We start from the raw sequence: 14,275 nt of genomic DNA, 5'->3' as shown, positions 1-14,275 counted from the left end.
AGGGAATGCGTAGAAAATAGTAATAATTTAAGAGGTCTAAGTGAAATTATTACTTAAATTTCTTTTAAAATGAACCTAATTAATGTTGATAATTAGTATTTATTAAAATTAAAATTTTAATATTAACATCTTACTTTTATTTTCCAATATAATATAATTTTATTTAATGCTATAATTTAAGTTTAAGATAATCAACATCTGCTTTATATAACAATTGATGTTATTAGTTTTTCTTTATCAAGAATAATAATATAATTATATTTAATTATCTCATTCATAATCCTGCATGTACTAATCAGTGAACTAAAATTAAAATATAAGATTAGTAATCCTAAAACATATGTTATCGGATATTACTAGGGATGACTGATCCCCTTATCAAATTCTACAACCAAACCATTAGCAGTTTGATTGGCTGCTAAATAAACCAAACAATTCCAACTTTTGAAAACTTCAACATAGCATAATTTGTGGCCTAGCGAGCCTTTTCATTGTTTAACAGTAAGAAAGATGGTAGCTTGATAGCTAAAGATGAAAACAACTTAAGATGCATTGATATGAAGCAATATAATAGTTTCAATTCCTCAGCAAATTTCCAGAAACAAGAGACTTGCACGCCCAAGTCAGGGTGAAGCGTATACATATGCAAGAATCCTCGACTAGAATGGCAAATCAATATTGCTTGAGAATCTTATACCGGGTTATCACTTGGAACACTTGCAGATTTCTTCTTGATTTTCTTCTTCCTTGAAGATGAGTTACCACATCCTCCATCTGCTGACATGCGCTTTTTCCTTCTACAGAATTTTATATGGAAGGGCAAAAGAAAAGAGTTAGAAAAATTTAACAATCTAGAAGGTAAAAATCTAGGGAAGGCTCAGATAACCTCTTGCGGAGGTCCGCTGATTCATGTTCAACTTTTTCATCCACTCCATCTGATGCAAAATGTAACAAATAAAGTAAGCTTATTTTTTATCACACTAACAAGGATGTTGAACAGGCAGCAGATTACGAAAGACAAACATTGAATACTCTTAAGCTTTATTGTGCAAAAGTTATCCTTATCAGCCTTGTAAGTCAACTCTTTAAATTAGCTGAAGAGATGCAACCAGATATATAAAGTTATAAACAACAACTTGAGTACTGTTACACCCATTACTCTTTCAAATTCATCTGAATTTTGAACGACTACACAACCCAGAAGCATCAAAATCCAATATATTCTTCCATTGGCTGTTATTAAACAAGTAGACAGAACATAATAAAAAGAAAATCTACAAAGTTTGTCCACTCAGTCTTGAGAAGTCATCAAACCAGCTATCTAAAATAGATATAACAACCAAGACTTGTTCTTAGACTCCCACGTTCTGTTAACTTTTCATTACCTACTTTGAGTTTCCGATCCATTGGAACTCAAGCTTGGGTATACAGCTTTAGAATTAAACCAAGGACTCTCCTTTCAGCCTCAGCCCAATGATAACCAAAAATGTTAGATGGAAGTTACCTTGTGCCTCTCAATAACAAACACTTAATTACAAACTGAACAATTCTCTGGAGACCATTCAGTAACACAACCTATAAATTGAGGGAATCTGCTCAATTCATCATCAGTTAAGATTCAAAGCAAGAATCCCTAAATGAATTACATGTTAAGTTCCTATTTTAATGATGTTCAGATTATCAGCTAGAAATATAAAAGTTCTATTAAAAGACCATTTTAAAGTGAAAAGCCATTGAATTGGACTGCAATTTATCAGATTTACTGAAAAAAGAGAATAAAATGAAACATATATATATATATATACATCACACCATCTTTACTGTCTTTTCTAGTGTGTTAATGGCTTAATTTTTGAACTTGCAACATATCATTTCTTTAAACTAAATATTTATAGCATTAAGATAAACATGTTGCAATTTAACACTAAAGAGAAAGTTATAATTGAAAGCTAATTAATAGCTCATAAATAGTTAAGACGAATTTAGATTTTAGATGGGATCCTGAACAATGAAAAAGGCAAGAAGAAACTCTTAACAGAATGACTTATTCATGGATTTAGCAAAGATGTAAAGCGAATAATTTGCAGGGCAATTCCACTAATAAATATTAGCAAACATGGACCAAAACCAATGTTGCAAACAGAAGCTAATTTAGCTTTCACACTGCCCTCTTTATTCATGGATTTAACAAAGATGTAAAAGCAAATAATTAGCCGAGCAATTCCACTAATAATCATTAGCAAATATGGACCAAAACCAAAGTTGCAAACAAAAGCTAATTTAGCTTTCACACTGCCCTCTTTAGTGTGTTCATCTTAATATCAATGCACAATCATTTAAAGAACAATCTGTTGTTTTTATGTTTAATGCATTATTCATGAGTAGTCCTTTCAGAGTATTTCTTCAACATTGGAAGTATTAGTCTGTAGGGAATAATACACATCATATGTTAGCTTCTCTCAATCAAGAAAAAACTCTGTAACTTTATAATCTTAGTAACATAGAAACTTCAAAAATCTTATTTAACAAAAATCAATAAAAATGTACTCCATTGGATAAGAAGTAAAATTATAGAATACTAAAATGTTAACAAATTTGACAAAGATTCAGTATTTCACTAATTTGTAGAACTTTATGTCGATCACACATATAAAAGCAAAGAGAGATGCCATCACTGAAAATTATCAAATTATCAAAACTAAACAAAAATTTCAAGTCTTTGCAAAGGAAAAGGCATGTTCTATTACCTAAGAGTGTGCCTTCATCTGTTTCATCGTCCATGTTTGTAGGGCACTCCCACCGATCTCTTCCATCATCAAAGTCCCAACGACTTCCAACTGGAGGGATCCAGAAATCAACCTCTTCTGACGCCATGATGTTTGCATCTGTTTCCTTTGCTAAAGAAACATTTTCATCAACTTCTTTCTTCTTATTCTTCTTTTGCTGAGCCTTGGTTGACTTAGATGATATTTTTGATTCTTTTATTACCTTCTCCGCTGATTCCTCCGGGGCCAACTTTTCTAGTTCTATCTGCTCTGTTGTCAAAAATGAACTCGAAATTCTTAAAATAAGTCACAGTTATCAATCGACAACTTATGATGAACAATATAAACAAAGAAAGTTTTCCAACAATTCCTTTACTTACAATTCCAAAGTTCTAACTAAGCGAGCGATTAGATAAGCAAAAGGGCATATAAATAATTCTGTCGAAAAAAACTTCTACAGTTCACAATGGGTATGATGCCCAGTGGAGCGTAAGAATATCTTGACACTCTCAAAGACCAAGAAACTTACCAAAATTACGGGAAATTACTAGCAAATGCAAAATGATTAATGAACTTAATCCCCTTTAATCCAATACAAACTGAACAAAGCTGTTATTTAATCAAATTGGAAAATTGGCCAAAAAAATTCTACCTAATTTGTTCTGGAACCTCTTCCCATTGATATGCTTCCAGATATGTTCCTCTGTCTTATTGATTACATCCGACGTGATTTTGCAAACCAACTTCGATCTACACCAAACCAAGTTAAACAATAAAAAGGAGAACCAACCAATCAACAAAGACAGACAGCGCGAGAGGGGCAACTACTTGGACGTAGGATGGGGTTCGAAGGCACTGAGAGGTGGCTTCCTGAGGGCGACGGCGGCGTCGATGAGCGCGAGGCGGCAAGCCCTGGAGGAAGCGTAGGACCCCTTGTCCTTGGCGAGCAATTCGTGCCCGCTTTCGGCGCAGCGCAACCGGCCGTTGCCGATTTCGACGAAAGCCGGGGCCCCAAGAAGGAACTGGCCTTCCTTCTCCCCTGCAGGCGAGGCGACATCGGGAGACGAAAATGCGACGTCGGAGTTAGGGTTTCGGTCGTCCTCCTCTGTTTCGGTGTCTGCCTTCGTCTTCTTGCTCTTCTTCCCTCTCTTCGTCATTTTCATGCGGCTCGCAGGGAGACGGCGAGGAGTGGCTACGATCTTCCGCTGTTTTTGTTAGCGGTGTGCAACGAACCGGGCCGCCCATGGATGGCATTTTAGGGTAGAATTGAGGCCTTAGTTGGGCTGTAACCCAAACCAATGAGCCAGATCTCTGGTGATTAACATGTCACAGGGAAAAGATAGATATACATATATATATATATATATATGAATATCTATTGTGTTCTTGATTTGTTTTTAGTATTTGAAGGCTTAGACTAGAGAGAAAAAGAACCGCAGCAAATGAAATCAATTTCAAACATTCCTCTGTTTATTGCCTTGATAAATCTGCTCCATTTTCTTGGATTATCAAAGTGGGTATTTGATTGGTAGAAAGTAAGTGAAGAAAATACTTAGTTTCAAAAACTTATATATAATTTTAATATTTGGTTGTAATGATAAATCAAATAAGTGACTTACTTATATACCAAAAATAGTTTTTTTTTTTACTTTCTTTCTTAAAATAAGATAATCATATTATTGAAATCAGTCATTTTATCAAATTTCATTTTCTAGCAACTAAATACACCTTTTGCAGGAATGCAACTTTATACGTAAAAAACATCTTAATTATTCAAGGCGTATGTTATGGTAGTAATATGCTTGGACAATTATAACTCAAATACTGTTCTGTCGATCATGAAATCAAAGGCACAATTTGGTGGCTCAGTATTAGTTGTGGGAGCACTTTAGTTAGCTCTTTAGTCTGCCATTGAATTGGAAATGGAAAGAGTTACAACAGCGTTAGAGAAGACTAAGTAGAATATTTTTTTATGAATTTTACATTTTGTTCCCTTGTTGTTAGACCTAAATTTACTTTACCATCGTATAGTTTTATTTGTGTCACTTTACCTCATTGCGAATATAGACTAAAGTACAAATTCCAACATATCTAATCAAACTAGATGTTGAATTTAAAAATTCTCATTAGAGATAGAGTCGTAGAGGACTTGTCCTACAATGCATCTAAAATAATATTGATAAGATTTTAGATGTAGCACCTCCGCTCGGCATGGGCATGTGCACGCCCACACGGCACGCGCGGTGCACGTAATAGGACGGGCGGGGCCCGTCAAGCATAGATACACTATTGTGCTCATATAATCCATCATAAAATAAATCATGACATCATCAAGTTAAACATGTTAATATATCTATATCTATATCCACAACAACTATACTAGACAACTATATAATCTAGTAGGGCTCACATAGGCCACAACAAACTATCAAGATATAACTAAAATTAGTAATACATGAGTACAATATAATCTAACATATATTATATAATTTATCATTTGATACAATAGAGTATAAATATCCAATAATGGTACAACTCTATATCTATGCAAACTATCTTCTATATCGTCTCACATCTATAGCTCACCTCATCATTATTCTAAATATTTTCTCAGGATATATCAAGTCGTTATCACGTACCACATATCCGAGAGGGTTACAAAAGAAATAAAGAGAGTCATGAGCGAAAGACTTAGTAAATAGATCTTACCCCGAATCAGTGATGTCCAACAAAAAGTAAATCATGTACTAAATAATATGAATCAAATATGAGCATTATGTTATGAATGAGAATATATGAATATATCATCAATACTTTATAAATAAAAGGTAGATATCATGTCATCTAAGTATATAATTCTCGACAATGTATAAATAAATCTACATGTTATACCATTATCATAATTCTCTCTCAAATATAACACATAATGTATGCCACCATGACCATGCTATGATGATCAAATACAACCACATATGATGCATATTTACCACTTGATAATTAGGCATATCAAATGATAATAAAATCATATGCATTTTTCAACATCTCAATCATCAGTTTCATCTCTAAATATCATCATCATATTAGACCACTTTGCATAATCAATATTTGGTACCCGGTCCCATCAATATGCTTGAAGGCAAAGGGTATCTCAAACATAAGCATACCTTGCTATCCACTAAGGGTATCGACAGCCATCCAGACCGGGCACCATTCTAGCTCATAGAAACTACATAAGGATAACTTGCCACATATGCCCTAGCAAACGACATGTATCCTAATGTCTGCTGTGCACACATACTAACGATCTCAAACGTAAGGCCACAGGATCACGACTACGTCAAGCAATCAATCATCTACCAAGCGCGTCCTAACCCTAGCACCCACTCAAGTATCCTCACGTTTTCTATCAACTATCCTATCAATCAGATTTCACACTTTTCTTCTAAATGACATATCATATGCATTTAATCCAGTACTACGACAGATTATGCAACTCAAGAATTTAGGTGGTAAAGAGGCCAAGAGAAAACTAATACAATGTAGTATCCAACTATGTATCTAACATATGCATCCCCATACTAGTCTATCACATGCATATTGATGCTAGAGATCATCTCAATATAAACTCATAACAGTATAGTCATCTCCAATCATTTCTATATATCACTAGTATATTCATATCGTAGATCAGTCTAGTTAAATGCATGATAAAATATGCTCAACTTAAGTCATCTCTAGATAAGGTCATATAATCATGCTGGAGACCAAAACATGCATATACATAATTATATAATAAATCCTAATTTGAAAAAGCCGTCTAGAGGATAATATTACTTACATCAAATTAGAAGACCCAACACACGTATCTCTTACATCCATCAATCAACCGTCACTCATAGCTAATACGATCCATGGGGTCTCACATAAGGGGCTCGAAATATGAAAATATTTAGAAAACATAAAGTTAGTCGTTTATCTAATTAAAATCTATTCATGTAAAATATGATGATTTATTAGGTTTTGGAATTTCTACTTATCTTTATAACTAGTTAGATATATAATTATAAATATAAATAAAAATATAGATAAAAATCTAATTATAAGTAAATTATGGTTCTCACTCTATCTTGATTAATTAGGGACTATGTAGTCTTTACTTTATAAAATAATAAATAAATAAATAAGCCTAGTATTTTATTTTTTACAAAATAATAATATATAATAAATTATTACAATTACTTAAAATGTATATCATAAGAATATTAGTATATAAATCTAATAATTATAATTTACAAATCTATCTATTAATTTAATAAAAATATAAATAAATAAATATAAGTCTTACCTATATTTATGTGTAATAGTTTATAACCTAATTAATCATTAATTATACTAATTATAGTTAATAACAATCATATTGAAGAATACATATAACTATTAAAATAATTAATATCTAAATAATCTATTTGCATTAATTAAGAAAGGAATACCTAAATAAATAAATAAATAAATAAAAATAAAATAAAATAAATAAATAGAGCATTGCCACTAATGCTGGGTCGAGCCCAGCACTATTGTAGAAACAGGAGGAGAAGAAGCTAAGAAAGAAGAAGAAGGAAGGATGAAGACGAAAGAAGAAAGAAGAAAAAGGGAAGAGGAGAAGAAAGGAAGGGAAGGGAAAAAGAGGATGGGGGTACGGACCTGAGCCGATGGGGAGGGCACCGGCCATTGGTGGCCAGCTAGCGGCTCGGCTCCGGCACGAGCCCATGGGCAAGAAAGAGAGAGAGAGAGAGGAAGAGAAGAGAAGTAAGGAGAAGAGCTCACCTCGATGGCGACGAAGGCGATAGGCCGGCATCGACAAGAGGGGAGAGAGAGAGAGAAAAAGAGAGAGAGACCGAAAAAGAGAGAGGCAGTGGGGACATCAGTGCTGTGGCTACAGCACTAACAGGCCCACCAGAGCTAGATGACTCGGCTGGGTTGGCCGGGCTGGTGACTGGGAGTGCGTGGCACCCCTAGCCCATGCCATCTCAACATGGCACGAGGCCGGTCACGTCATGCCATGCAAAATTAATTTTTTTTAAGGATAGGTTGTTACATTAGATAACAAAGATATGATAAAATATATTAAACGGACATATATTTTTATCATCTGAAATGGAATCAGTATTATTTTAAATGCATTGAAAAACTTATCAAATCCTCTACAACTTTGGATATAACCGTAAGTAAAATGACACAAATAAAACTACAGGGGATGAAGTGGATTTAGGTCTAATCAGTAGAGGGTAAAATATGATTTTTTTGTATTATTATGATACGTTTAGTTAGGATCTTTTCTTACTGCATTAGTTATTTATTGTGTAAGTCGCGTTCGAATGCAAGTGGGGTCGTGTTTGAGCGCCCTTGTGAACGCCTGCATTAGGTTCACAAATACAGAGAACGTATATTGTGCGTTCGAATGCGGTCGGGCGAGTTCGAATGCCCGCGTTCGAATGCCTACATCGCTTTCGCACATATAGAGAACGCCTTTTGTGCGTTCAAATGTGATCGGGCGCGTTCGAACGCAATAAGCGGGAATCTTCTAGAATTAGGGTTACTTATTATTTTAGGACTTGTTGGCTAGCCTGTATATATATGTGGATGGCAGCCAAATTCAGGATGCTATTGGAATATTGATTTTTTGCCTCTATCATCTATCTACCCTAATCTCCCTCCTCCCTCTTCACCATCCTTCCACCTCTAACATTGGCAAGGTTTCTCCTAACTTCTAATCTCCCTCGATTGTCGAGTCACCCCTCTTCTTTGGGATCTCGACCACTTCGTTCCCTTTGTTTATATCGCTTAATCACATTCACAATCCACCTTCATCTCCATACCCATCCATAACCCTAACATCCACTCTACCCGTTACCACCACCATCATTCACGTTATTCTATATTTTCGTCCCAGTTTTAGTTCGAATCTACGAAGGGCATAAATACTAAAGTTAAAGATCAGGAAGTTATGAATCGAATCCACTTAGTTTCATAATTTTCTAACTACCGGAGAATATTTGATGAATATTTCCCTATGATTGCATGGACTACTTTCTGTAATAAATTCAGATCTTAAAGGAATTGTTCCGTAGCATATCTTTTGGTAGCTTAGAACTTATTAGTGGTATCAGAGCCCTATCAATTGGTATTAGAGCCATATCAATTGGTATCAGAGCTCTATCAGTGGTATCAGAGCAGGCGAACCTCAGATCTCCATTAAAAGTTGAAACAAGAAAGATGACATAAACAAGAAGACCTATGGAGAGCACACCGACAAGGGAAGACTCAATCCACAATGACCATAACCGTGAGGCCAATTCTCTTAGAGCAACCACGATAGGACCGAGTCAACCAACGTCCATGGGTGCGAATATGGATGAACTTAGAGGCATGTTCCATACATTGCTGCACAGAGTTGACGCAATTCAAAAGGATCACAATGATTTTAAGGAATATGTCATGAATCTATTGGATTCATCATCTCCTCAACGACGATCAGAGTTTCAAGAAGGACCAGCGACGGGACCTCATCGAACCGATACCTCACAGGTCCAGGTGCGTCATGTGAGTGTCGATGATCCCCTCTTACCTATGCCTACACATCATCCCCCACCTCCGTTGCAAAACTCAAGACCGGCGGTGGTGGAACCCGAGAGGCGTGCGGCACCGGTGCGCTTTGTTGATTCGTTGATGAGGAGGATTGGTACTTTGAGGATAAGGTTGATCCCTTTGGAGATGGTGATGGACGTATTAGAGGATTTAGAGAAGGTGAACAACTTGCACAAAGGTTTAGACCTAAACTAAGGGTCTTTCGCGAACTCGACAATGCTATTTGGGGGAGAACCGCACGCTTGGACTTTCCAAAATTCCAAGGCGGTGATCTAACGGATTGGGTATTTCAAGTTGAACAATATTTTGATTGTCAAGGTATAGCAGAAGATGCAAAGGTCCAGATGGCAAGCTTTCACCTCCAAGGAATGGCATTACATTATTATAGATCGGTTATTCGTGGAGGAGGATTTATTGGTTGAGCTGATTTTTGTAGGAGGATTACATGCAGATTTGGGACAGCGACATATGAAGATTATGCTGCCACATTAAGCAAGATGGTTCAAAGGACGACCGTGTTAGAGTACCAAGCTGAGTTTGAAAGAGTTAGTAGTCATTGTGAGCCACCTTGGCCCGAACTGACATTAATGAGCATATTTATTTTAGGGCTGCAGGATGAGATACAAGCGGATGTTCGTGCTCTTTGTCCTACTACTCTTAAGGAGGCCTTTGAGAAGGCCGTGAGGATGGAGCAAAAATATAAGGCTGTAAAGATGATAGTAAAAACCAATTGGTGCAACTGAGAGGGGCGGTTTGCACCTAGAATGCCGATTGGAAATTCTACAGGTTCAAGGACAGTGGCTGCTAGTACTAAACCACGACCACCTTTAAGACCTTCTTCCGATGGTAGAGGAGGCACAAGACCCCCCTTTCGAACTCTCACACCTGCCCAGGTAGAGGAGCGAAGAGTGAAGGGCCTTTGCTTTCGATTCGATAAACGTTTCACCCCCGGTCATCGGTGTACCAAACCGATCGAGAGTGTGATGCTCATCGATGGTCTCAAGGAGGATGATGAGGTTGTTGATGATGGAGAGTGTCTAGAGGAGGTCCATGAGGAGGCTGTTGAGGTGGGTGCGGAGGAAGATATCCAAGCTGAAATATTGATGCATGCATATTGGGGTACTTCTACGCTGAGGACGTTACAAGTAGACGGACTCATTAGAAAGCATTGTGTACACATCCTCATTGATTCGGGGAGTACACACAACTTTCTAGATGAGAGGTTAGTGAGGAGATTGCGTTTGGATGCCGAATCAACCATGGAATTTGACATTGCTATTGGAGATGGCATGAAGCTTAAGGCGGAGAGCTTGTGTCATCGGGTCGGTATACGGGTGCAAGGACACGATATCATTGTGGACTTGTATCCGTTGGCACTGCGAGGAGCAGATATTGTCCTTGGCACTCAGTGGCTATAGAGTTTGCGACCCATCACATTTGATTTTTAGAGTATATGGATGAAATTTAAATAAGAAAACAAAGATGTGAGGCTTGATAGTGTTCAGTCTTTGCCGATTCCTACGATGCAGCCCATGATGGGGCTGCCTTGTGCGTATGATTTAGCCTATCTTCTTCAGTTAGGACCAGCAGGAGATAACTTTTCCATACTATTTGAGGAGCCACAAGAGTTGCCACCAAGGAGAGCGGTAGACCATCGCATAGAGATTGTACCCGGGGCTACACTAGCGAATGTGAGGCCATATCGGTATTCACATGTGCAAAAAGAAGTTATCTCTAAGATTGTCGGGCACTAAATGCTATTACCATCAAGGACCGGTATCCTATTCCGGTAATAGAGGAGCTGCTGGACGATCTTGCAGGGATGATTATATTCAGCAAGCTTGACTTGATGACCGGGTATCATCAAATTAGAGTTCACCCGGCGGATGTGCACAAAACTGCATTTTGGACTCCGAACGGGCATTATAAATTATATATTTTTATTATTGATGAAAAATATAAATATATTTATCTTGTAATTTAACTAGCCAATATAAATGGTGAACTTGGTAAATTTCTAAATTAATTTGGTAGTTATATCACAACTTTTACAAATATAATAATAACTTTCCTATATTACAACTAGTTATATTACAATTCCCTATCAAATGACCACCTTTACAAATATAATAATAAAATTTTCAAATATATTAATAACTTTTATTATTTGATTTGTCATTAATATCATTCTCAATTATACATTGCAGAATTTACATATATTACCATTAGAATTTACATAATTATGCTTGAGAAAATCCTTTGGCACCGGCAACAATATGGAAATCCCATCTCTAACAACTAAATGCACGTTCAGCGTTATGCTTGGCCATGCCTTCCTATTAACCAATTTCATAGTTATATTACAAATTTCGTAAATATAATAACAACTTCCATATAAAACAACTAGTTATATAACAACTTCTGTGAATATAATAACAACTTTCTTATGTTACAATTCCCTATAAAATGTCCACCTTTGTAAATATAATAACAACTTTCAATATATACACTATAGAATTTACATAATTGACCATTATAATTTATATAGAAATAAATAATAATCATGTAGAGTCATGCTTAAGAAAATCTTTTAGTACTAGCAATACCCTAGAAATCTCGTCCCTAACACTTGTAACGTACGTCTCAACCTTAAGTCTGGTCATGTCTTCCTATTCAAAATCAAATGTTTGGCCTCTGTGGATAAATGCAATATCAGTTACTTATGAACACCCTAGAAATCTTGTTACCTCGCTGACAAGCATCGCACAATCAGCCGTATAGGTGAATAAATGTTATATGAGTTACTTATGATTTTAAGAATAACTCACATCATATTTACTAAATGCACTTACGAATCTTTTTATTTCGGGCAACTAACTTTGAATAGCTTCCAGTCCCCCAGTATGATTTTCTATCTTCAACACCTCTCTAGAAAAGTATTATATTTGTAGTGCTAAAGTATGCATCCATCTGCTGACCCATCCCAACTACATATATAATAGAGTTATTCAGATATCTCACTATAAACACCAACTACATATATAATTGAGTTATTCAGATATCTCACTATAAACACCTAAGTAAATGATGTTGTTAGGTTTTTAATTGTTGGTAATTGTGTTCAAAATATTCTAAGTGTATTTTTACATGTATATGAGCTTTACTCAAGTCTAGAATATCTCTGGTGTGAAGAATTGCAAGATCATTGGAGAAAAGCCGTCGCGTTCACACCGCGTTCACAAACGCGAAATCTGCGTTCACCCAGACAGAGAGTCGCGTTCACAAACGCGTTCGAACGCGAGCACTGCGTTCACACAGACCGAGAGCCGCGTTCACAAACGCGTTCAACGCGGCACCGCGTTCACACGCACCGAGAGCCGCGTTTACAAATGCGTTCGAACGCGGCACCGCGTTCACACAGGCAAGAGAGCCGCGTTCACAAACGCGTTCGAACGCGGCACCGCGTTCACACGGGGCGAGAGCAGCGTTTACAAACGCGTTCGAACGCAACCTGAAGAATTCAAGCTGTTGCGTTCGAACGCACTTGGGCCCGTTCGAACGCACCTGAGATCAAGTCAGGCCGTTCGAACGCACACGGGCCGCGTTCGAACACACCTATGAAGTTTGCAATTTATTGGATTTTCGTGAGTACGAATATAACTTGGATTTGGCTCTATCTTGGAGATGATATATAAGGATAGTGTTGCCCTAACTTGAAGGGTTGAAGAAGATTATTCAAGGAGACTTTTTGGAGGCTACATTGGTTCTTCAACTCACAAGGCTCTTCTCATCTACAAATCTTAATCTTCGTCTTAAGGGCTATCGAGACGAAAGATCAATCTCGAGGGTTACTGAGATTGGACTTCAATCACGAGAAGCAGTGAATCGTGGGTTCTAGCGAGCAAGACTGAGAGGAACAAAGTCGTTTGGATCGACGGGGTGTTTTGTGAGTCAGTCTTGTAACTGCTACTATTCTAGTGATTGGTTTTGATCTGAGTTTGGATCAGTGGTTTTTTCCCGTTTGGGTTTTTCCACGTTAAAATCTTGGCGTACATCTCTGCTTTTGTTTTTAATATTTCGTCTAATGTTTACTTAAGCAAACGAAAAATATCTTTGCCTAGTGTTTAGATACATACGTATGTCTAGGGGTTATTTCAATTGGTATCAGAGCGGGTTCTCTCACTCTTTGAGAGAGATCAGATAGGCATGGATTTTCATAGAGATGGACCCTCATCTATTAGACCTCCTATTCTAGATGGATCAAATTATGGATATTGGAAAGCTAGGATGAGAGCTTATTTGAAGTCTATAGATGAGTGTGTATGGATGGCCATTGTGAACGGTTGGAGTCCACCAATGTACATGGTGAATGATAAGTTTGTTGAGAAACCGATTGAGTCATGGGATAAGACAGATTATGAAAAAGTTGGCTAGAATAGCAAAGTAATAAATGCAATTTTTAGTTGTGTTTCTTCGGAAGAATTTAGAAGAATTTCTACTTGTGAAATAGCAAAAGAAGCCTGGACGATCTTAGAAATAACTCATGAAGGAACTATGGCTGTGAAACTTTCGAAACTTCAGAGGTTGACTACTAGTTTTGAAACCCTACGTATGGAGGAGAATGAGATATTTAATGAGTTCTATGCAAAGCTGAGTGATATAGTCAACTCCAGTTTCAACCTAGGAGAGAAAATTCCTGAAAAACGCAATTGTCCGTAAGATTCTTAGGTCTCTTCCGAGAAAGGTTTCGGGCGAAAGTTACAAATATTGAGGAAAGTAAAGACATCGACTCTATGAAAGTTGAACAATTGGTAGGAAATCTTCAAACATTTGAGTCCAGTCATTCAAAACCGAGGAAGTCCAAA

General features: G+C 36.8%; 1 protein-coding gene across 2 annotated transcripts; it reads right to left on the bottom strand.

Annotated features, from left to right (window-relative positions):
• Nucleotides 1-442: 442 nt before the first annotated feature.
• On the bottom strand, nt 443-4,022 carry LOC140794737 (uncharacterized). 2 transcript variants are annotated; one of them, XM_073146886.1, is made up of 5 exons: nt 3,594-4,022; nt 3,418-3,515; nt 2,748-3,035; nt 887-935; nt 443-797 (listed from the first exon to the last, which is right to left on the bottom strand). In XM_073146886.1, the coding sequence occupies exons 1-5, from the start codon at nt 3,926-3,928 to the stop codon at nt 692-694; spliced, it is 876 nt and encodes a 291-aa protein (XP_073002987.1). In that variant the 5' UTR covers nt 3,929-4,022; the 3' UTR covers nt 443-691. The 2 variants fall into 2 exon arrangements, with proteins under 2 accessions (XP_073002987.1, XP_073002988.1); XM_073146887.1 differs by lacking the exon at nt 887-935.
• Between the last annotated feature and the right edge of the window lie 10,253 nt (nt 4,023-14,275).

This window comes from Typha latifolia, chromosome 9, assembly GCF_019914945.1.
Source record: "Typha latifolia isolate L0001 chromosome 9, TyphaL0001v2, whole genome shotgun sequence".
NCBI classification, from domain to species: Eukaryota; Viridiplantae; Streptophyta; class Magnoliopsida; order Poales; family Typhaceae; genus Typha; species Typha latifolia.
The sequence above is the reverse complement of the archived record's forward strand: the minus strand, read 5'-3'. Positions and strand labels throughout refer to the sequence as shown.